The sequence below is a fragment of the Strongylocentrotus purpuratus genome, unplaced genomic scaffold (genome assembly GCF_000002235.5).
Source record: "Strongylocentrotus purpuratus isolate Spur 01 unplaced genomic scaffold, Spur_5.0 spur5_scaffold_17, whole genome shotgun sequence".
Classification (NCBI taxonomy): Eukaryota; Metazoa; Echinodermata; class Echinoidea; order Camarodonta; family Strongylocentrotidae; genus Strongylocentrotus; species Strongylocentrotus purpuratus.
In genome coordinates, this window is record NW_022145602.1 from 29,065,001 (window position 1) to 29,090,672 (window position 25,672).

The following is a 25,672-nucleotide window of genomic DNA, read 5'->3' on the forward strand; positions in this document are numbered from 1 at the left end:
TTCCAAATTTTGTACACAAAAAAGCCTTAACTATGGTCTGAAAATAACTTGCCAGGGCCTGAATTCAGGCTACTGCCTGAAAACTGGCATCCCTGATAAAGAGTTATGATTGATCCAGATGGATTGCAAGTCCTCCAATTAATCCCAAACATTAAAGATCCTTTATCTTTAGTATACACACTGAAAGGATTCTTTTACTTGCACATTGCTCATATATACTAACACCTTTACGCGACCCGGAACAGCTATCAAAACTTTTATTTTGGGGGTGTAACAATTTCAAGATCCATGCGATCCATATCAAGTTGCGTATTAATTTTTGATCAACTGCAACTGCTTACAAGACAGGCCCTGAATTAAGTTGATACAGTCAAACCTGATATAGTGACCATCTGTCTACAAAGACCACATTTTTTGTTTCCCTTGAAAATGGTTTTTCATTGAAACATGTACCAAAGGAACCTGTCTACAAAGACCACTTTTTGAGTTTCCCTTGGGTGGTCGCTATAGAAAGGTTCGACTGTACTTACCTTTCAAGGTTGGCGAGGTAGTTGGAGAAGCTTTCATTGATGGAAGCATCAGCAATGTGAATAGACCCTATGATGACACCGAGCATTGCGTCTGGCTTCTCTGCCTATGAAAACAATCGGATAAAGAGAAGAGTTTCAACGGGTGAAAAAACAGCAATGTAAATAGACCCTATGATAACGACAAGCATTGGATCCAGTGTCTCTACCTGGAGAACACAGTAACAGAAAGATATATGTATTTGAGGTAGAGGTGTTGTGGTCTAGCGGAGAAGTCGTTGGACTGTGGATCACAGGGTCCGCGGTTGGAGTCCGCCACCGCACTAATGTCCTTTGGCAAAATATTAATCTGCATTTGCCACTCTCCACCCAGGTGTTAAGTGGGTACTGGTAGGAAGCAATTCCTTGAATGCCGTGAGGGCCAAAATCGGCTGCCGAAGCTAAAGCTAGGGTTATAAATTCCACAGCTCTTTGGAAGCACATAGGGATGTTATATGGTGATATGCGCTATACAAGAACAGAATATTATTATTATTATTAACATTATTATACGAGCAGATACGAAACTCAACAGCCTTCACCAATAAACACTAACAACATATTGGCGAAGGCTTTACAAAAACCAGGACCTACCTGTACTTTCTCTGCTATGAGCTTGTCGAGCCAGGCAGTATCGAACTCATTCATCTGGAAAGAATCTGTCTCTAACAGCATGATTAGGTATTCTACCGTCGTCCGGAAGTCTCCTCGGATCGAAAGCTCTTTCAAAGCCACTACCATGTTCCTGATGAATCAAAAAGAAAAGCAGAATGCAGTTAACTTACGTGTACATGTAACTCACTTGATCCAGGATTATTCAGTATTTAGACGGTTGTTCCTATCAATGGTTTCCTTTGGTTGGGGTTGTCATCATATTTATCTGGGGCATCTTTCCACCATTTCTCAAGTCCAGATTGAAAGTGGTACTCTTCACAACATTTGGAAGGCTTTGTGCCAACTTTTATGATTCATGCTCCAGTAAAAAATAATTGCTCCACAGTCAATGTTCTACACTAAAACAAACTGAATTCTTAATTTAAAAAAAAATAAAGATGCATCTCTGTAGCTGCGACCTTGAAACCCTCCTATCAGAAACCTCATGGATTCAGTACCAATTGTTTGATGGAGTACACAGAAAAATGGATGGACTTACTCTCTGGCAACTTCTCGATCCTCTCCCCAGGAGAAGCAATGTCCAAACTGAGAATCAGCAAACTCATGAAGCCCTCCCGCAGCCGCCACGCTGAAGTAACCCCAGACATTCTTGCTGCTGCGGAAGTTGAGCTCAGACACCGTGCCTGCACTGGGCTTGAAACCCTGTAGAGAGAGAAAAATAAGAGAGAGGGTGAGAGAGGAGGGATGGAATTAAGAGAGAGAGTTGAGAACACAGAGAGAAAAAAATAAAGAGGAGATATATAAATACGAGAGACAGAGACAGAGAGAGAAAGAGAAAGAGGAGAGACGGAAATATGAGACAGTGAAAGAGGGCAGATGGAAATATGAGAGATTGAGAGAAGAGAGAGAGAGAAAGATAACGAGGAGAGATAGAAATACAAGAGAGAGAGAGAAAGAAAAGGATAAAGAGAAATGGAAAAAAAATATAAGAGAGACAGAGAGAGAAAGATAAGGAGAGACAGAAACAGAGATAGAGAAAGATAAAAAGAGATGGAACAAAATATGAGACAAAAAGAGAGAGAGAGAGATAGAGATTGAGAGTCGAGATACAGAGAGAAAAGGAAAAAGAGGAGAGATGGAAATATGAGAGAGAAATGGAAATGTCAAAGAGAGAGACAGATATAGAGAGCATATGAAGTCAAAGAAGTAAAAGCTACATGCTATGTTATGAAATCAGAATACCAAAGAAGCAAAAGACACAGGTATTATCATCTACAAAACATTATTCAAAGACTATGCTAAAAGTTATCAACACTACCTATGTTTCAATCTATGTTGCAAAGCATAATATCCGATCAGTGACATGCAGATTATACTTTTAGAAGTACAATCAAACCTGTCTGTTATGGTCATCCAAGAGAAACAGAAAAAGTGGTTTCTGTAGGGAAGTGGCCATTCTAAACAGGTTCTATAATACATATTTTTTTCTTGAGGGAGACCAAATACCTGTCCACTATACACAGGTGGTCTTTATAGATTGGTGGCCACTAAGACAGGTTTGCTGGATTTATTATCAAAGGATGATAATAAAAACAGAAGAGTTCTTCTATAGCGCATTATGCATACACCTTTGAAAAGAGGTTTCAACGCGGTTAGGAAATGGTGTTAAGTTCAAGTTCAAGTTTCATTTATCTTTCTTTCATAACACACATTACAAATATGACATGAATATAACAAGTGAACAGAATATGGCGTTACAATAGAAAGATGAGGTGACCTTGGTTGAAAGCACGGCTTGTGGAATTAAGGTCCCCCATAAGTAGTTTATGGGAATGTCCTAAATGAACAAAGAAAGACATGAAATAATTTACCTCATCTGGATTTTCACTGGTGATTCTGCAAGCAATCACATGGCCCTTGGGTGAGGGTGGTACAGGAGGACTGGAAAGAACGTTTGAAATAAAGAAGTGAGTATGCATTCCACTAACAACATATGCAGCAATCTCCCAACAGTTATTCATAATCATAAAGCAGTGATCGACCATACAAATGCAATTCATACTATAACCCTAATCTTCTCTATTTTGTTGTTCCTTTTAAATCTCTCTCTCTCACTCTTATCATCTTAGCCTTACTCCTCCTCTCATTTATCGATGCCCCGTCTCTCCCTCTCTCATTTTCTGCAATCCTGCCTTCTAGGGGTTCCAATTTCCCATCACCCACCCCCTCCCCCCCCCCTCCCCCCCCCCCCCCTCCCCCTTCTCTTCCTTTCTCCTTAAATACACCTGCACATTTTGTCTATTGAATATATTCCATCTCTCCACTTTTTTTCTCACTGTCTCTTTCTGTCTGTGCATCTGTTATTACACTCCTCTCCCCCCCCCCCCCCTTTTCTTCTTCTCTCTCTCTCTAACTCTCTTTCTGGCTCTCTCGCTGTATCTGCCACTGTATCTCTCTCTCTCTCCCTCCCCCCCCCCCCCCCCCCTCTCTCTCTCTCTCTCTCTCTCTCTCTCTCTCTCTCTCTCTCTTCCCCCCTCTCTCTACTTACTTGTCAAAGTTGATGGGCGTGTTTTCCCAGGGGCTTTCACTGTACAAGACCCGGATGTCTTTGATCCGATTGAGGGGAATCCCCATTGCAACCTGTTAATGTAAAAAATATTTTTAAAACATGAGCAAATTTTAACAATTTGGTTGCTTTCTTCACCTCTCTGCAAGGCTGTTCATTTGCAACATGCGCACTAATGTGCACAAACAGTAGGCACCATTTGACGGAAGGATTGCTTTGTGCAACACAATGGCTTTGCAAAATTACCCATGTCTGTTCTAGATTAGCTCCATGACAACCCTTGAACACCGATTCATTGGAAACAGTTAAATAATCTTGAAACCTTTTTTGGTATATCTATCCCATGATAAATACAATGTGGCACAGAGAGATTATAATAATAATAGCTCGGTCTTATATAGCGCTTTTCAGGACCAGAGGCCCTCACAAAGCGCTTTACAGATAAGTATATTATTACCCCGGTCATAGGATTCAGGCTTACCCGCACACAATGTATGCACATTCTCCACTCCCTGGGGAGCATTCCAGCCAGGCGTCATTTTTACATGCGCACACTTGCTAATCTAACCACATTAGCTTTCGCATCCTACCGGGTACCCATTTAACACCTGGATGGAGAGTGGCAAATGTAGATCAATGTCTTGCCAAAGGACATTAGTGCTGCGGCGGGACTTGAACCACGGACCTTGTGATCCACAGTCCGGTGACTTATCCACTCGTCCACAACACCTCTACATATATGTGCGGCATATCTAGAATTAACATATATGTAACATTTCTAAATTGTGATGACCATTTCATATGTATCTTTAGTAACTAACAATTTCTGTCACCAAAGTATTCATGTACGTTAGGACTACCTGTACAGTAAGTCATATGTGCGAAAGAATACCGGTACGTGGGTACGATTTTAGAACGTCTACAAAAGGTATGAATATTTTTTAACAGATTAAATGACTACCCAGTAGTTTGAACCTAAAAAAAAAAATATCAAAATCAAAACAAACAAAAACAACAACAACAACTTAATAAAAATCCAGAAAATCAGAATATTCCAGATTATTTGTAAGGGTTGGCAGGTATGTTCGATGCCCCTCCCTCTCACCTGAAGCTGCAAGGCTGGTAGATTGACCCCAGCAACCATCTCTGAGCAGGGATGTTCCACCTGGAGACGGGGGTTTAGCTCAAGGAAAGAGAAGGTTCCATCTTCATCGTTGTAGAGGTACTCCACTGTTCCTGCACTCACGTAGCCTACCATCTTGGCCAGGGTTACAGCAGCCTGGGTCAATACGAAAAACAAATAGTATTAAAAAGAAACAAATATATACCTATGGGTCATATTCCATAAAGTTGGGGTGGAAAAGCATTCATGCAGCAATACTAGAGAAAATCTCACTGCTACAGTAATTTGAAGAAAAGATAATGGATTAATTTCTAAAAATGTCATGTTTCTGTACCTTCTCCATCTGTTTGAAGACGTCATCCTTAGCGATGGTTGTCGGTGCCTCCTCAATGATTTTCTGATGACGACGCTGGATGGAGCAATCTCGACCAAAGAGGGAGATGGCGTTTCCATACTTGTCTGCCATCAGCTGCACTTCTAAATGGCGAGCACTGAAAACAAAGAGATGACCATTTCATGAAGAAACTTGTGAGGAAACTACAGTACTGCACTGAATTTGTACATTGTACAAGTATGTAGGGTATCATGTTTTTAACAAAAAGAAATATAAAAAAAACAGAACTCCCTCTCAAACTTTCCAATATCTGAAGGAGAAATTAGAAGTTGATTCCATGTAACTATAGCAATACAAATGCGTGAATTTTAATCTTATCTGCTGCACTTCTCATCTTTCAAAGTCGAATTGTAAAGTTAGAGAGGCTTTTTAAATAACTTCCTCCCCCTCCTTCACTATAATTCACCCCATGCAGAATAATGGACTATTCCTCCATACATAAGACACATACCTCTTGGCCAATTACAATACCAAGTTAGGGGAGCTTTTCAAATGACTTCCTCCCCCTACCATACTGTAATTCACCAATGTAGAATAATGGACTATTCCTCCATACACAAGACACATACCTCTTGGCCAGTTTCATTACGAAGATGGGGGAGCCTGGCACTTCATTCTGCACCTGCCTGAAGAGGCTAGCAAAGTCATCTTGGGCCTCTGCCTTCCTGATACCTTTCCCGCCGCCTCCCTCAGAAGCTTTGATCATAACGGGGAATCCAATCCTTTCTGCAGCCTGATATTATGGGGAATTCAAGAAGAATAAGGGTTACGTATTCATTATTGTTATATTCAGTTTTTAATTTCATATTTTGTGTTGTTAAGATGTACATACATCTACATCCTGTTTGTATTATCATCATCGTCAGCATTATCATTATCGTCATCATTACTTTTATCAAAATCATCATCATCTCATCATCATCATCACCATCATTATCATCATCATCATCATCATCATCATCATCACCATCATCATCATCATCATCATCATCACCACCACCACCATCACCAACACCACCACCATCACCAATACCACCACCATCACTTGTCATCATCACCACACACTCATTCCAATGATATCATAATAATCATAAATACATATTACTTTTAATGGTTCAGGAAATATCAAATGCACCTCCTAAAGTTTTCAAGATGCATATTGTGCCATGATGTTCCTTACCTGCAAGGCTTCCTCTGCATCCTCCACACATCCCTTGCGGTAGAGCTCCTTGGGAATGGTCAAGATCTTACCGCTCCTGGCGTCTTCCTCAGACCACTCGATGGTCAAACCATCCCCACTCCAAGGCAAGGTAGGTACCCCAGCGCTCTGGGCTACGATGGAGGATGCTATCTTGTCCCCCAGCGACCACATAGCATTCTCAGGCGGTCCTGTTTATGAACAAATATAATTAAATTAAGTTTGACCCCTTTCGTGGCATAAGTGGATTCAGCCACTGCAGTTCTAATAAAAAAAATGGGAAGGTTTTCCTTTCTGTTGAAATCAACTGTAAGGACCAAAGTTTCCATAAAAGTGACCAAGGATAATTTTGTTTTCTTTCTTTTTTTAAAGTAATATTAGTTACACTAAATAGTTGGCAGTTTGGTTGCATTATAAAAGTAAAGGAGCATTTAGACGTCAAGTTGTGATGCCTTCCCTAAAGAAAAAAATGGGCTAAAAATAAAAAGACCCTGTCAACATGGAGCCTACAGGACCAAAGCCTAAAACAAAGCTACGTATGTGTATGTACAATCAAACCTGTCTATAGCGACCGCCCAAGGGAAACATAAAAAGTGGTCTTTGTAGACAGGTTCCTTTAGTACATGTTTCAATGAGAAACCATTTTCAAGGGAAACAAAAAATGTGCTTGTTGTAGACAGGTGGTCTTTGTGGATAAGTGGTCACTATAGCAGGTTAGACTGAACAATGTACAATGTAGATAAAAAGGGTCTGATATCAGGTAAAATCTGAAAACTGGAAACCCTTCATGTTTAACAAGAAAGAGTCCTCACCTATAAAAGCTATGCCGCTTTTGTGCAGCATCTCAGGCAGTTTAGGATTCTCTGAGGCATGGCCCCACCCCGCCCACACCGCCTCCACCTGCATACGGGTTGCTATGTCAACGATGAGCTCCACATTGGCGTAGTTGTTGTTATTGGACCCGCCCGGTACCGGTACATAGTGGTCAGCCGTCTTGATATACTCTGCAAAAACACACAAATGAATGAATGAACAGTGAACATATCAATTCAATATTGAATTACCGTAGTCTCATTTGCCAAATCATTTTTCTTTACGATATCATTAACAAGGGAAAAATTATTTTTTAAATTGTCAAACTGTTGCTCATAAAGATAACGTGAAAAAAAGATGTTTTAAAACAGAAGGCACACATACAGTACATGTACTGGTATATAGTTAAACTAGATATATTTATAGTAACATTATGTACATTAAAGATAAACTTGAGTTCTGGTAAAAAAAGAAAATGAATTTTCACAGAATCTAACGAAACTTACACTGAATGTTCAAGATTACAAATAAATGTCATGTGCCAAACAATTTTGGAAGAATATGTATACTGGCTGAGTAATGAGCATAGAAAGATAAGGAAATCAGGGTAGTACTAGCCCCGACACCATGTGTGTTGTCCCATATACATCTATCTGTGTAAGTGATTGTTACTTTACCAAGACTCTGCCAAATTTATGATGATTTTGATGACTCTAGAACCTTGCATTACACACCATTACTTACATGCTATATGATCAACTTTTCTGATCCATTCCACACCTTTTCTTTCACAATGCAATCGCATGACCAGAACTCAACTTCCTCTTTAAAGTGAAGTTCAATAATTTTTACTTTTTTATATAAACGAATAAGAAAGTAACAAGGCAATCTGATTAAACTTGCATTTGCATATGATCTATTTTAAGAACATCTATCTATTATTCACCTGCATTCGCATTAAGATCCTCTGGCGTTACCATGACAACAAACTTAATGGCCTTGTCGTTCCTGAAGACTTCAAATGCCCATCGTCTGATGGACCTCATGCACTTGACGGCAGCGATTCCGTTATTAGCAATAAGAACCTGGACAGACAAAGAGAACAATAACAATAATAATAATAATGATAAATAATAATAATAGGCATTTCTAAAGCGCCCTCTATCTGGAAATTCTATTCCGAGGCACACTAATTATTACCCCGGCTTTAGCCTACATGTAGCGGCCATTACACGGTCTAGGATTTCAAGAAATTTCTTCCTGCCAGGTACCCATTTACCTCACCTGGGTCGAGTGTGGCAAATGAAGATTAATGCCTTGCCAAAGGACATTAGTGCCATGTCGGGGATTGAACCATGACCTTTGAATTTCAAGTCAGGTGCTTAAACCACTCGACTACGACACATGACAATGATAATGAATATCTGTAACGCGCCACATCCATTTCCCTGCTCAATTGAATCTACTTGCATCTTGAATTATGACTGTAACATCATATACCTATCCATGAACTTAAAGCCCCACTGCACCACTTATAGCTACTTGCGTCCTCTATAGAGCAAACAATGCCTAATCGGTGATCATTGGTCTCCCATGGTCCTCTTTTTCTTTATTGAGAGGTGATTTGATGAGATAACCACCAGTCAGTGACCAAGCAGGGAGGTCTAATCACTATGAACATGACGGACAAAGAAAGAGGACAAAACATACAGTTCCTCATTCTACCCTCAACAATTGCTGTGGTAGACAAAGCAACCCTTCACTGATATTATGTAAAAATGTGTAGAACAGGTGAATATGCATGTGACACCTGTTCTACACATGTTTACATAATAGCAGTGAAGGGACGTTCCTTTGTCTACCACAGCAATTGTTGAGGGTAGAATGAGGAACTGTATATTTTGTCCTATTTCTTTGTCCGTCATGTTCATAGTGAATCCACCCTGGCTAAACTAGTGCAGACAGGCTTTAAAAAATTGGGAATAATCATACCTTCGTGATGACAAAGTCGCCCCCATATTTCTTGACAAACTCCGGAGACGTAGCCACCGAAAAATCCTTGCTGTCCCTGCGGCCCTGACGCCATTCCCGATTGTTGACCGGGCGTCGGCCGCTATCCATCTCCACCAAGTTCATACCGGACATACTGTGTCGAAAGCTGCAGGAGGTCAAAGGTTACAGGTCAATATACCAGGTGTTTATAATCGTTTGTTTGTAAATTTGTATCACGATGAAAAGTTTTTGGACCAAATTTGGAGGATAGCTAGCTATTGCTTCATTATTTTTTCTTTCTTTGAAGAAAATTGCATAAAATGTCAAGATCAACTCTTTAAAGGCAACTTGGACAAAAAAAAATAGTATGACATGTAAAACCATATAGACTTTAATATTTCTTAATTTATACAATACCATGTTACATGTTTACTGGAGATCATTTGTACATGTATTAGTATTATAATCAAAATGCAAAGATACTACTAAAATAATAACTTTTATACTCCATGTATAAATAATAAATATCAAACAGATTGAAAGAGAATGCAAATGCAAAATTTCTAAAAATGGAAGGTTTTAATAGCAAAAGGCGAATATTGCCTGAATGTATAAAAAGCCAAATGTTAGATTAACAAATTCAAGTTTGATTTGTTAGGAAAGCAAAGTGCAAGAGAATGAAGGACAGAGTTATTTGTATCTAATATTCAACCTAAATTTCAAAATAGGTATTACTCCTTCTCTGCAAGTAATTAAACAAGAATTTGTATCATTTACATGTACATTTAGTATTCAGTGTTCATCAAATACATTCTACATGTATGTCCAGTAAAGTAATGTAAGTTCCTAATTATTTCTGAATCTTAGCAGAGAAAGAATACATATCTGTCCGATTATATATTTTCAAATTGTGAAAGATAAATCCCTCTCAAACAGAAGGGAAGGTTAAAAACTCCTTAGCTCTTTGGTGATGACAAATAACATGACATTGCAAACACCAAACAGCATGTGAACAATAGTGAGATTTAAATACTGTGATTTTCTATTCCCTAATGCACTTGTAATGCTTGAATCACTGTACAACTTGAGTCTGAATTAATAGGCATGCACAATGAAGGTGCTATTATTTCAGTGTGTGCTTTTGCTAGTAAGAAATTTTTCAAACGAATGAAGATCGACTCTCATAATTCATTTGCACCATAACATAATATGAGCACAAGTCGTGCAGTACATGCACATGTGGGTTATACAGCTACATGTATTTTTTTTGTTTTACCTGGTTATACCTGTATATCAGTTTTCGCTTCTGCAGCAAAAGCGTTGGACATAAACAACACACACATTTTTTTTTTTAATCCATAAAGCATAGTATTTAATAGTGCACTGCAACTTGATTTGTGAAATATCAAGCGATGCATTTATTATGAAACCATCAATTGGTATGGATATGAATGTAGCTACACAATGGTTTTTTGTCTTTAATTTGTTTTTTAAATAAAGCAAATGAAAGAAATATATTCATTGGAAAGCGAATGTGATCAGGATTAAGCATCATAATGGGAAAGTGAAAAGCTAAAATGCAAGGATGACTAAATTTCACTACACTCTACATAGATCTTTCAGTGGGAAGCTTTCATTTTACATGCCAGTGAGTTCTGCGATGGTTAAAACTGAATCACTCTGTATACATCGGGTGTACATGTACAATGTATGATGTGTCCACTCTGAAGACCTTTTGGTTTGCTTTTTAGGACCAGATTACATGGACTAATTCGATCACAAGACTATACATCTACTTTTTGGTTGTGTTTTTTTCCTATCATTTCCAATTTGTCATTGCCTTGCATTTTTTGAAAATCAAAATTTCTTTCTATAGCCTGTCATTTTTTTCAATAATGCATAATGAACATGTGTACATTTGTAGGAATGTGCAGTGAAAAAAATACACAGGGCTCAGGGCAAATTAGCCCCCGAAATGCCAAAAAGAGCCCCCAAAATCAGAAAAGAGCCCCCGTAAATGTGCATAGAGTTCAATGCAAAACAAATTTTAGAGTGTTATTTTTATGCAGGCAAGCTCGAAAAATATTAATTTTTTTCCCTGGGAATGTGAATAAAAAGTCTTGGTCTCTTGCTGAAAAAGAGACCAGTCTATTTTGTATTTGTTCATTTGCACAGCAAAGTCATAAGTTTCATGCAAATTCAGCACTTAAAAAAAAAAACTCTGTACTTACTGGTCATCACAATCTTCACTGAACAGATGAACATGCAACGACAGGAAGAAAATGATACTAAATGCTGAGGGATACATGTAAAGCTGGTATTCTTTCTAATCTCATTCAAGGCGGCAAACTAATATGGAATTCATATGTGTTCACAAATACTAGCAATTGGAAGATTCAAAGGTTTTCAATAAACCATACCAATGAACATGTTTAGCTTTTTAATTTACGGAAGAAAAAGATACTAGATGTTGAGGGATAGCTGGTATTTTTTCTAATCTCATTCAGGAAGGCAAACTTCTACACATGAAAGGTGGTTAAAAATGTAGCCCATTGTTTTAAGGAATGCCCTTTACCATCCTCTTTGTTCAACATTTGAAAAGGGTAAAAATCACTTCATTTTTCGTAACCTAATAATAGTGAGAACTTTCAAGTGATAATTTGAATGATTTTACAATTGGCATTCCATAAATCAGTTGACAATATTTGACCACTTAGTTGAGGTTTAATAATAATAATAATAATATTTAATTTTTATATAGCGCTTAATACAAATGTCTCTAAGCGCTTTACAAATATACTATTACCCCGGTCATTGGATTCAGTGCTTGCCCGCACACACTGTGTGCACAATCTCCACTCCCTGGGGAGCATTCTAGCCAGGCATTACTTGACGCTCAAAAACTGTTTAAACTTGAAATGAAATTAAAGACTTACTTACTTATATGATTTCACAAATACTAGCCATCGTAAGATTCAAGATTCAAAGGTTTTCACTAAACAATACCAATGACAAAGGCCTAATAGCGTATGGCTTAAAGGTTGAAATGACAATGGCTTATTACTGTATTAGTACTTTCATTTTTCAAAGTTTACATATGTTGCAACTACATGATGTACATACATGTACGTATGGTTTCACTTTTACTAGGATGTTAAAACCACGGAGTGGACGTTTTATGATAAGGGAGTTTCCCTTGAGAACCACGATTGTGTGCTCCTTTCCATCCAGTTTCATGAGATACAGTTAACAAAAAAGTTATTTATAGTACCCCTTGGAAATTTGATGTGCTGTGGGTTTTTTTATCTCAAGAATGAAAGGTGGACTGGTTAAATAAGGGCCTGTGGTGAATAATTTTAATATAAGTTATAACACATTTTCAAAAAACATAGGTCAGGACAAATCAAGTTTTCAGATACTCTGAAAATTACAAAACTTGTGAAGGGTATGGATAATTGAGTTGTTAACTGTAAGTACACAGAGTGGAACCTTTAAAGGTACAATGTCCCATTTGCAGGCCAAAACAATGAAAAATTTAAATTCCAACTGCATTTGAAAGATAATACTAATTTAGAACTTCCCTAAAAAAGATGGGGCTTGAAAATGTCTTCAAGTGGGAAAATAACGACTATTAGTTGTCAAATCGACTTTAGGGCTATAGAGCCCAAAAGTAATAGTCTTGATTTTCAGACTTGTACCGAATGGTCATACGTTTTATGCTGCGCAAAGATTCAATCAGTTTAATCTTGGCCATCACAAGAAGTGGGTTATTGATGTAGACAAATGCTCATGTACCCTTTACAACTCTTTTCATGAATGTTATTACCAAAGAAGAAAAAAAAGCCAGTCAGTCACTCAATAGTGTCTGACAGTGAAGTCTAGCAAGTAAACGGGTTTCCTTGCATAATTTGAATATGAGGACACTGCTTATGTTTAAATTCCACAGATAGGACATACATGACATATTCATAATTCCTGCAAAGTTCTACAGAATTTGAGGTTGGCTGCAAAAGGGACATAGTACCTTTAATATCATATCAAACACCTTTGGGACCAAGATAATGAAATCTTGTACCAGGGTTCAAAATCAATTGAGTACAATGTACAAAGAGCTGGGACAGACAAAGTTACTTTTAATGGTAATGGGTCTCCAACAGTGTTTTTTTAATATTAAAAGAGACCACTTTACTTCAAGTGTTGATTGGATAGGATTGAAATTACATACATTTGTACAGGTATAGGGGGAGCAAGACAGGGGTAGAGACAAAAAATCAAGAGGTAGAGGAAGAATGAGACATAGAGATCATTGAAACAATAATTTTAAGGTATGGTGTACATGTACAGTACATGAATGGCACTGCCAAGAATTTGGTGTGCTAATGGCTTTAAGTGTACCTACAGTGTATCAGGTGAAAAAATAATTTAGCTAGCTAGAAAAAAGGAGAATGTATAAAATCCACCTAGCCTACAGTACCTAGAAAATAGAAGATAATAAAATTAAAAAACAGCATATGGAACCCAATTCCAAATTTTGTTTTGTTTTTTATTCTGTATTTTATACTACATGTACTGTAGTTGTACCCGTAACTCAACTAGAATACACAAGTCATTTTAATGTTTACCTAGAGTGTATTTACATGTACACTGCGTGATCTAAGTAATATTTGAATATCAATTTTGATTACACCGTATGTAAATACATGTATGTAGCAATAAAGAATCCTTTTATCACTATAGTAATTCATGTTTTGGTGATTGGTACAATTTAAAGGGAAACTCAACCTTAAAAGAAAATGACTCTAAAAGAAAGCAGAAAAATCAGATAAGCAGTATGCTGCAAATTCCACGAAAAAATAAACAAAGTTATGGATACTGTATATGAAATCTGTTAACACTATGCAAATGTACAGTATGGGAACTTCAAATTTGCAGAATCAGTAATGTTACTGTGATGTAGTGCTGGACTACTTTCCTATTTGTTCCAACACAAACAATTACACAAATGTCAATTTTTGTCTTCAATGTATGAATCAGGAGGGTCTTTGCTTTTTAGAGGACCTATATTTGAGCAGTGCCCCAAGAGAGAAGGAGGTTTGTACTTAGGAGAAAAACAGAAATTAAATATTTGTTTATACTTTTGTACTTGACAAACAGGAGAGTTTTCCGCGAATAAAGTATTACAATTCACTGACCACACTATCATTATGAGAATAGCAAGGACTTCATAATTCAAACATTCATAACTTTCTTCTCATTGGTCCAATTTATTTTAAACTTTTGCCATTCTGTTCCTCTTATTATTCCACTTACATATACAAATGAACTTCTTATAAGGGTAGCAATGCCCTTTAATGCATTTGGAACTCTTTTTTTTTTCCAGTATAGGGTATCAAAACTACTTGAGACTTTGATCTGTGTTTAGGGTGTACGGTGCTCAATGTGACAGCCCCCCCCCCCCCCCCCCCCCCCCCCCCCCCCCCCCCCCGTGGGTTACACATTCTGTTCTGTATTCTATGGGAGCATGCACATTTGAGTCAACTAGTCTACACAAGTCATGTTTTGGTTTAATGAGAGCTCGTTGTAGAAGTGATGTTTGATAATCATATTTTGAATACCGTAGCGCAGCATAATACATGTACACAAATCAAGATCAAAAATGTTTTGATGATACATGTACAGTAGGTGCACTTATTGATTTAGGGACTCATTTTTTTTTTTTTTTTAAGAAACAAATATTGTGTCTGAAATATTCCAATATTAGTGTTGACTTTCGTTACCTGAAAATACGTACACATTAAAGTTATTAATATAGCTGGATCATTAATAATGTTGATTAGTAGACATTTTGTTACTTGACATGGACTACATGGAACCAAGATGGTACATTAGACATGAGGAAACAAGACCACAAAGAAGTAAATGTTCACACCGGTATATATATATATATATATATATATATATATATATATATATATATATAGTTCAGGACCCCGTCTTATAAAGAGTTAGGATTGATCCAAATCAATCAAAAGCCCTCCAATCATTCGCAAGTTTACAATCTCCTATCTCTAATATACATGTACATAGTTGGGATCAATTAAACACTTTATAAGACAAGGCCCAGAATTTAACAGTAAAGTAAAGGTCAAAAATGAATATGAAACATAACATTCAACAATAAAATGGAAACAGGAAAGGGGAAAAGCAAATGAATAAATACATAAAAGTATTAAACAACTTTTTTTTTGGAAAGAAAATGAGCATACCATTTCAAGCATTCAAGAATAACTAGAAAAAACTATTGTAAGTACATGTACAGGATTACTTGCAGGCTTTTCAGGCAGTCACTGTGGGATCAGATGCAAGTTTGCAACATACAATAAATAAGTAAAACGATCCAACATCTACCATTTGCAGTGCAACTGTTTTTGTTTCTTCCCAACATTGTAGGGTAAATTAAATCCATCAATAAAGTTCTTTCGTCCACAACGTTATGAAGTAAATAAATGGTATCACTTTTAGAATGCTGCACACAATGAGGTGCATGCGTAGCAAGAGATCTGAAAGAGATGTGTGGACAACTGACAAAATTCAAAATTGTATTCCAAAATTTTGATCATTCTTTGAGAAATTTGAGTGTACATTTGCAAGTGTGTATGAAACACAAAAAATGTAGTCTGTTCATTGTCCAGATTCATCATAATTTGTATAAAATAAAAATCAGAAATTCAAGACTTTTACAAGAAAATAAGTAAGCACCCTTTCTGTTGGGCAAATAATGAAAGAAACTGAAGTCAGTTTCTCGTATTCCGTCCTGGAATTTCTTTCTTTTTCCCTTCTTTGGCTTCACAGCGCTCTCATCAGCCTCTAATCATGCAAGACAAAGGGTACAATGAACCAATTCTTCTTCTTCTTCTTTTTTTTCTTCTTTTTTTTTTTTTGGGGGGGGGGGGGGGGCTGAGCCAGTGAGAATTTTAATAATTTACTTGAGCCCTAAAGGAACATAATGACTGATGGGTCTCATATAATTTCAAATGTCCACATGAGGCTCTGTAGATTTCAGCAATTTTTAGGTCTCTTTTAATAATTAAAGCTTCATTTCAAAGCTCAGTTTGTACAGTATGTACAGTTGACTGCAAATGGTAGGGACTACACAAATACAAAACACATTCAACATTCAACGAAAGGTTGGGACAATGACCCCGCTAAAGGTCGTGACCCTTACTTCTCCGGTGACATTGACATTACAGAGGAGATGAGGTGGCATAGGTGAGGGGCGCCAAGGGCACTAAACCTGGACTTGGCTGCATCTTTCCCTGGACTAGAACAAAGAAACGTGGCGGGATTGATGGATAGATCAAGGTACTCATCAGAAAGGAAGGGAGGGAGGGTAGCAAATCAAAAGGCATCGGCAAGATAAGGAATTTGAAAAACAGGCTTGGTCAAACCTGAGTGATAATGATATTTTTTAATGCTGGCATAGTAATGTAAAAATAATGACAAAAGTGCTGTTGCAGGACTGGAACCACAGTCAGCAGGGGAAAAATCACACACGGGCTCCGGGCTAATTTGCCCCCGAAATGCAAAAAAAAAACCACAAGAGTCATAAAAGAGCCCCAAAATATAGAGTTCAATACAAAACAAATTAAAGAGTGTTTTTTTCCTGCAAGTAATCTTAAAAAGTAGCCCCCCCCCCCCCCCCCAATTTTATTTTATTTTGTCCCTGACAGTCCGGTTATTTTAGACCAGGAGACCTGTACAGTCTCTGAGGGTGGCTCAATACCGCAGCGGTCTGACTTACTTGTACATGTACATGTGTATATGTAGGTACAATGAAATTACATTGCATTTACAACGTGAACAGCAGGGGACCAATTCGGGAACAGTTATTTCATTAACGCTTTCGCTATCGTTATCGCTAAAGTTTGACCCGGCCTTTAGTTTCATCAAAAAAAGCTCCAATGGCAGTGCTTGCTGTTGCATTAGCAACACTGGATCACAAAGGTGATTTCAACAAGTAGTACATTATCATTACACAAAGTACAGAGTATAAATTACGAGCACAATCATATTAGATAGAATGTCATGCCTTACAATTTATGTCTCCAAATTGTATCATTATTGTTTTATTAGAATGTTCATTTCCAATTTAACAATTAAAGTACAGTGTCAAGCAGGTGTACAAAGTACAATGCAGACCATATACATGTAAATATCGCCTCTCAATTTTCTTTTTCTTTCTCTTTCTTTTATTTTCATTTTTCTCCTAGATTCATACACTGTAAGAGCTTTTTTGTAGCCTTCCAATTCAAAATCACCATCTTTGCCTGTTGATTTTTTTCACTGTGCAAAGTACCTGCACTGGACCATCAAATTTACTAGAGAATTGGAACTTAATCCATTGATAATAAAATTCATATTTTGTTTCTACAGATCATCATCAAAGCTTCAGCCATGCTCGTCATTAAATTTTGGTCTCCTTGTCTGCTACCACAAAACATTTCTGGGCATCCTTCTCAATACTCTAGAAAGTTAATGTGATTTCCATGGGAGGACAATTTAATTATTAAGAAAAAAGTAAACTATCAATTCATCTACATCTCTCTTTTTGTTTTACTTTAATTAGTAGGAAATTCAGCTAATATCTATAGAAGCAATACTAGTCAAAGAAGTGCTAATTATTCCTAGAAACCAGATTAAAGAATCATTATTTGGATCGAACCACCTACTGTAGGCCTCCCGTGATGGGATGGTATGAGACTACCAGCAACAACAAACCATAGCTACGGTAGTTGAATTACTGTGACTCTCTATACCAGACTTCATGGTTAACCCATAGCCTACAGGAACTGGGTGGTTTGTGTATTAAGTATATGGGGATCAGAGAATCCAGTATTCAATGAGTTAATGCGGGACTGCACTACTTGTAGCTACTTGCGCCCTCTTTAAAGCAAACAATGCCTAAGCGGTACCCGTTGGTCCCCCATGATCCCCTTTATCTTATGTTAAATGAGAGCTGATTTGATGAGATAACCACCTGTCAGCTACCATGCAGGGAGGTCTAATCCCTCCTGGCCAAACTGGTGCAGACAGGCTTTAAGTTTAAGACATACCTCCCAGGTTTCTTCTGTTTGAGGTTTCCCACATCACTGCCGTTGCTTGCTCCCGTCTCTGTCGCCGTGAAGACGCTGTCCGAAAGCTCCCCGTTGTTGTTGGGCGTCTGAGGGGGCGAATCGTCCATCGTTGAGTCCTCAGAGATCTGAAAGAGCACCCTCTTCTGGGACGTATCCATCGACTTCCTGCTAAGGGGTGCACTCCCATTGGATGTAGCAGCTGCCACGCCCTGGCTGGGCGGGGCCACACCCTGGCTGGGCGGAGCCTTGCCGCTTTCCTTCCCGGCCGAAGCAGACATCTCTGGTGGATCGTTCTCTGCTGTTCGGTCACCAAGTATCTGTGATGGGAGGATAAAAGGTGGAGTATGGAAAAAAGTTTGTGTAAGGAATCATCTAAAACATAAACTACTGAAGTGGAAAAGGGACATACATGTACATGTATGTACACTCCAAATGGTCACAGTTGTGAACAAGCGCCATCATTTTTAGATCAAGATGAAATAAAAAAATTCTATCAGTATCACTAAACTATCACTCAGTATCAGTATCACCGGAAATCTTTCAGTGACGATAACTTTTCTAGACTAGAGTCTACTTGCACCTTTTGGCCTAAGTTGTATTGTAGTCTATTTTTTACTTTATTTTTAATGCGCGTGCCGTGACAGTACAATTCATTCATTAAGCTGTTGTAAAGGTCATCCAATTAGAAAAACACAAATGAAGGAGGCCTGTAACGATTTGGTGAATAATTTAATGAACATTATTTTGTACTAAATTAAATGGTCACAGATTCAATTGAAACTTACCGTTGACATTAAATACTTGTACATGTACAGTGTATGCCAGGAGGATTTGAAGGGCTGCTACTGCCTGCGGTGAATGATAATTTCAAAGGTCTAAAACTTCTACATCAATCACATTCCCCTTAGTCAAATTAACCTTTCACCTGTACAATCTTTTTGCTTACAAGTGCAAAATTTCTAGAGAATTGATGAACAGAATAAACATTTTAATCTTGGCACGAAGAACAATCATGTCTCAAACACTTGATCTGATATTGGGTCTTATCAGAACTTCAGAAGTTTTTATCAAGAAAACAAACATTTTTGTCTGGGGTCCAAGGGCATAGACATCATACGGTACATTATGTCTGATGACATACAGGTGTACATGAATGTACTTCATGTACATGAATGTAAACAGATCACGCCAGATCACCAATGTATAGCAATTTAGAATTTTGTTAAGGTCTTAATGAATTACCGGTAGCTTGTCCTCCTCACCAATTTGAAGTTATTTTGAACACTTTTTCAAAGTTGTAAAAGAATGTACAAAAATGAATCAATGTCATTGAAAATTACATGAACAAAAAATCAAAAGAAATAGCCCATGAAAAAAAGGAATGCCTCAAAATCATTGAGCAAATACAATGTCATACTTACACTTTACAAGCACACACTGTTTACACTGAGTTCAAAGCACAACTAAAGCGCACAGGTAGAAAATTCCACTACTCTTGAATGACAGTATGTCCACTATCGGCAAAGTTCTGCAGTGAATAATGTTCTAGCTTTCAGTCTTCATCTATTTAGAAACCCCACCCCATCATCTATTACCCTGTAAAACTATTTCCAAGCCAACATGTGCTGGTATGTAGCTTAGGAGTCTTGGCTTCAAATACCATTACATTTAGAAGACAGGAAGAGTAGGGGTATCAAAATAGGAAAAGTGCTGTCATAAAATTGGTAAAAATGAAAGAAATATGAGGGTACAGTATTAATACAGGACGTCTCTGTGATAGGTTGTGAGCTTTAATACATGTACATTGCAGAGGAATTTTCCTTGCACATGTACACATGTACAAAATGTCTGCAGTTCAAGAACATTTTGGTTCTGGTGAAGATAAGAAATATTTTGTGAGCTCTCACATTCTTTTTGTATATCAGTTTGATAAAATAAAAATTTAAGTTGAAAAGGTTTGCTCATCGAATGCCACCAAATATTTAACATGAGAAGAAATACATGTACAATAAAAGTGCAGCTAAAAAGTTTGGACCAAACTTTCAAGTTCAGTGCGTCCTTTGGTCTGCACCACAGAACAAAATTGTCGATCATGATATGCCATTTGCCGTCATTTTCAGATCGCTGCAGATCCCCTAATTCGTCAGTGACCAATACAAATAATTGTTCTATCTCTCATGTTGTACTCTTTTAATCATCTTACGCAGTAGTGCATCATCATTCTTCAGCATTTGATTTCAAGTAGATTTTGCGCCTTATAAATCTAATGCGAATTTCACTGCCTGACATGTATGTTTCACTGTACCATAATACTACCAGCAAGGATGCTCATCCTAGCTTTCTACTGGTATCATAATTGCCACTGACTGAAAAATGTTGGTTTCCCTTTTGTGGCACCCAACATTGGGCTCTAATGGACTGTCAATCTTGTGAGTAGTATTCAGTTAGGTTAACTTTCTGGCTATACATTTTGAACTAAAAAAATTACAATTACGATATGGTGTAAGGCCAAATTAAAAAAAAAAACATGTTTAGCGTCCTGCCTTTTTCAAAAATAGGGAGGCCCTTTTTTGTTTTGTTTTCAAAATGGCCGTTTGGTACATTTTCCCTGACAGTCGGGCTATTTTTGAAGATGGCTGCGGGTCTTTTTTTTTATCTTTTTTAAAATCAGAAATAGATAATTTTAGCTTTTTTTTTTTTTTTTTTTTAAATTTAAAAAAAAAAAAAAAAAAAAAAGGGAGGCGTCCCCCCCCCCCCCCCACAAAAAAAAAATAGAAGCGGGTGGGGAAGCTACACATGAACATTTTTTGAATGGCCCAAATATGACATTATTACAACAGAACCTCTGATATTCTTTTTTGTTTGTTTAAGGAGTTACATACATGTATGTAGATAGATTTTAAAGCCAATCAACTACAAGAGTGTATGCATGTAATGAGTGCTTGTTGCCCTCCCAGGAGTATACGCTGTGGGTTGCTCTGAGGTAACTTCCTCTCAATAGTGATCTGTCAGTTTAATTATGACAGGTTCAGTGACCCAATCAGAGTTCTACTTCAAGTGTCTCTCCAAGTACTTCGGTCTTTAGCCATACGTTTCAGCATTTCATATCCCGTTGCTCCACCTTCCTACACTAACCAAATTCCTAAATTTCTATCCTTGGATCCAACTCTACTTATCCCTAACCAATGTTTAATCCAATAGACCAGTTCACGGTTAGAGAGTTACTGAAATGACCCCGAATATCCACAGATCTTCAAAACATGAAGAGGTCCCACTTTGTACATTTTGAAATAATCACTCCTACAGCGATGGAGGTGCTACATAAATAGCCTTTGTTTCCCCTTTTCAAAGAATACTTCCACCTGTGTATTATGGAGTGCATACATGTAAATGAATAATGATTACATAACTTTCATGAGCACGTATCCAGTATTTCGTCTCCGTGTATTTCACAATTTGTTCTGCAATGACCTTTATCTGCTCGTGCTCAGACTGCAACCGTGAACTGGCTTATTGCAATCCTAATCCCCAAGGCATTTTCCTACAATAACCAACTCCTCACTTCCATCCTGGACCCAACACTATAAAGTACATGTACATGTACCTGGGGGGTGTTTCACAAAGACTAAGATCAACTCTAAGTTGCACTTAACTATGGCAGGCCATTCATCCCACAATTTTCTCTCACCATTTACTTGCATTGGTCTCTCAAAGGAGATACACATCAAGGTCACAAATCTACAGAATTTTTTGAATTTTTTTATAATTCATTATAGAAGAAACAAACATTCTCTCAAGTTCATAATGGTGAGAGCAAAAACAGTGGCATGAACGGCCTGCCATATATTAGTCCAACTTAAAGTTGATCTTAGTCTTTGTGAAACACCCCCTGTACATGTAATCCTGAACCTAAACCTAACCTTGTACTTTTGACCTGGAGAAATTGTCACTGTAGCAAATATCTGGTCAAAGATCCTTGCACAGGTAAACCAGGGTGTTTAAATTAGTACAACGTAGATTGCTGACCAGCCAAGATCACTTTATCAATAATCCCTTCCACAAACACAACCATTGATTAGGAAATTAAAGAATAACTTGATTGTAACAAAGCAACAAAAATAGACCTCGAGTTCTATTTATAAAGAGTATATGGCCAATCAACGTAAACAATGACCTCAAATCTGTTGAGTACATGTAAGGTACTGTACCAGGGTGACCAGATTTGTAATGAACTTTAAAATACTGAAATTTTGTCTGGACCACGACGTCAAATGGAAGTGCAAACAATTTAATGTAATAGCAAAGCCACGCAAGCAAGTAAATTGTGAAGAATTTGATTGTAACTTAGCGTATGGGCACATTTTCACAATATCAGCTGATGCCTCTTGCCTACATGTAAATGTACATATCAGCCAAGACCTGTTTCTAAATTATGTTCACTTGCAACAAAAAAACTAATTTAAGATTAAAAAATCATAAGGTAAGATAGAAAAATGATTCAGGCACCTCACTGTTGGTATTATTCTGCTTGTTCAGTTTGCTTGTTTTAGTTTTAGCAGGCCACCATTTGATTCTATTTTGTCCTCCGGCCAAACCATAGTTTCCATCGCTTCCAGCTAGCTGGATCTGCTATGTCAGTTGTTTGTAAATTTTGCTGTGTATCAAATGTTCTTCCTAATTTTTCATGTCAGTAATATCTTTGTGCAATAAATGGAAAATTCATGAGATTTGTTGAAGTTTTAATATTCTTGCATATCTACATTAAGGCTGTGCATAACCGTGTAATGAGGTACATGTACTCGAGTACACTCCCAGGCTTACAGGCGGATACTCAAATATTCGGACGCCATGGGGTTTTTTTTATTATTTTTTTTGTTGATTTTTTTTGTTTTTGCCACCACCATACTACATGTACTACGGGAGAAGTATCCCAAATCAGTCTCTAAAAACTCGAGCGATTTTACTTCGAGTTGCAATTTTAGGGTGTCTGATTACGCACGCCCGTACTAAAATCCTTCCCATACAGATTGCACGCATCCCTATGCAGTCTACGTGCATTGAGCGACCATGAAAGTTGGTCACTGATTTTATGAACAAATTGAAATTCAAACCTTTATTCCTCGTGATCCTGAAGGTGAAATTCAAAAAATGAGGTGTCATATGAAAGAGCAAGTTTTTCTCCATATTCCCCAAAGGGGCGCACCCCGAAATTCTAAAAATATTTTAGTCAAAACAGCAATTGAAATGTTGTTTGCATCCTAGCTCCAAAATTTGCCACTTTGTTGAACCGTGCCCCCCGGGCTTATGTCCGGCTAGACGTAAGGAAAATATCTATGCACTTATTTTTTCGCTAGCCCCAAGAGATCACTCGGCATAACAGTTTAAAAATACCCTTCCCCTTATTTGTTGGATCAGCTAATTAAGGAGGCGTGCGCTCCGCTCAGTCCAATCCAAGGTTACATCTCATAAACCGAGCTACATGTATGAGTTCGTAAAGACATGCACAGTTTTTCCGTTATAATCATTTTGCCTTTGGCGTAGACTAGAAGGGATGTGATTTATAGCCGATAAGCCTTTTGCTCGCCAGCCACTGAATTCTTCAACATTAAACAAAAGTTTAGCTTTTAAAAATCCAATTTATCCAAATCTATATATCAAAAAAACTAAATCTAATTTTAAAAGAATAAAAATCCTAAGAGAAGAGGCATAAATATTCACTTCTGAATGAGAAACGCCTATAAACTAAAACAACAACTAGTGGCGGATCCAGGGGGGGCCCGGGGGACCCGGGCCCCCCCCCCCTTGAGAAAAAAATCATGTAAAATCACGTGATTTTTACCTTTTTGGGGGTTTGGGCCCCCCCCCCCCCCTGGCGCTCAAGGGGGGAGTGCAAATTGAAATTTTTTTGAGGACCAAAAAAAAAAAAAATGTGCTCACCACCACCCCCCCCTTGTCTTAAGTGGCCGAAAACCGGCTCCTTTACTCTACTAGACTAGAGATTGCACGCATCGCTATGCAGGGGGCCGTTTCTCGAAACCAACTCCATGACAGTCATATCTTTGTTGCCGACCTACGGAGATGTCATGAAGTGGATAAACCGTTTCACAAAGCCATGACAGACATGATATCAATATATCGCGATACTAGCAGCTCAAGAAGATAGTCTTTGTCACGATCCATTTGATTTATGAAGAATAACCCAAAACAAGTTTGGGGGCTAAAATTGTTCAAAAAGAAATACATACATATAAATTCTCCTAAAATAAATAATAAATAGTCTAGTGTCATTATCATATTTACATCATCAAACGATTTGCATATTTCTGTAAAGATTCTTAAATTGAAGAAAAACCGGTGAGTGTTTTTTTTTTTACAATGGAATCAAAAGTAAGTTGAAGGATACCGTAGTGTGATAGTTTATCAATACGTACTTTTTTGTTTATTGTGACGAGGAATTTTAGGCAAAATGTCTTTTCTTCTCAGCCAGTTTTTATTCTAGAGTCTCATAAATACTCGTTATATAATTGATTTGATATTGAAAATATAATTTGGAAGAAGTAATTAGAGAGGGAATAATAATGCACATAGGCCACAAAGGTATGACGGTATCCTAAAAAAAGTGTATGGATCGACTATGGAATACGGTGTGTAACATTCTTACCTCTCTTATTTATATTTTATAGTTTAATGATTTGTGATTAATGTTTATATTCAGCTCTTTAAAGTTTCTGTATAATTTGTATTCTCACTTTTGTACATAATTTGCATTTCGCATCCCAGAGAATTACGTACCGAACTCGTCTATATTTTTCTCAAAATGATAGTGAAACTAATCATCCATTTCGCGGCTCATGGAATGGCAACAAACTGACTTGTGATGGCGCTTTACAGCAATTAAAAAGATATGACAGGTTCGGAGCAGTGACAACTCGCTTGTCGCGGAAGTTGTCGCTCATCTTGGCAAAGACGGCTTCGTGAAACACTTAGCTGACAAGTTGCGCGACAGTGGCGAGATGTCGTTGATCTTGTAGTTATGACGGTTTCGAGAAACGGCCCCCAGGTGTCTGATCGCGCACCCCATCCATGTTAAAAAAGATTTTCAAACTGGATTTCGATTTTGACCCATAATTTCCTAAAAAGGGACTATTAAACTGATTATTTCAGTCAAGTTGGTAAGTGGAACTGATTTATTATAGCCTAGGCCTAATTTACATGTGGATATGCACGAGGTAAAATGACATTTTGGGGGATTTTGGGGGCAAAACGCTACG

General features: G+C 37.7%; 1 protein-coding gene across 11 annotated transcripts in view; it reads right to left on the reverse strand.

The window, feature by feature from the left end:
* LOC590371 (acetyl-CoA carboxylase) overlaps nucleotides 1-25,672 on the reverse strand; it is an 83,909-nt gene that overhangs the window by 55,453 nt on the left and 2,784 nt on the right. For 3 of the 11 annotated variants that reach the window (XM_030988067.1, XM_030988062.1, XM_030988059.1), the window contains exons 1-16: nucleotides 19,823-19,978; nucleotides 19,187-19,250; nucleotides 18,381-18,718; nucleotides 16,493-16,588; nucleotides 9,268-9,433; nucleotides 8,222-8,360; nucleotides 7,275-7,466; nucleotides 6,445-6,653; nucleotides 5,834-5,997; nucleotides 5,205-5,361; nucleotides 4,853-5,026; nucleotides 3,730-3,821; nucleotides 3,053-3,122; nucleotides 1,720-1,883; nucleotides 1,161-1,311; nucleotides 531-634 (exon numbers count right to left, since the gene is read on the reverse strand). In XM_030988067.1, the coding sequence (XP_030843927.1) occupies nucleotides 531-634; nucleotides 1,161-1,311; nucleotides 1,720-1,883; nucleotides 3,053-3,122; nucleotides 3,730-3,821; nucleotides 4,853-5,026; nucleotides 5,205-5,361; nucleotides 5,834-5,997; nucleotides 6,445-6,653; nucleotides 7,275-7,466; nucleotides 8,222-8,360; nucleotides 9,268-9,433; nucleotides 16,493-16,588; nucleotides 18,381-18,718; nucleotides 19,187-19,210 (2,240 nt within the window). In that variant the 5' untranslated portion in view covers nucleotides 19,211-19,250; nucleotides 19,823-19,978. Of the gene's footprint in view, nucleotides 1-530; nucleotides 635-1,160; nucleotides 1,312-1,719; nucleotides 1,884-3,052; nucleotides 3,123-3,729; nucleotides 3,822-4,852; nucleotides 5,027-5,204; nucleotides 5,362-5,715; nucleotides 5,721-5,833; nucleotides 5,998-6,444; nucleotides 6,654-7,274; nucleotides 7,467-8,221; nucleotides 8,361-9,267; nucleotides 9,434-16,492; nucleotides 16,589-18,380; nucleotides 18,719-19,186; nucleotides 19,251-19,822; nucleotides 19,979-25,672 lie in introns of those variants that run through there. The other 8 variants (XM_030988061.1, XM_030988065.1, XM_030988060.1 and 5 more) reach the window with 8 other exon arrangements.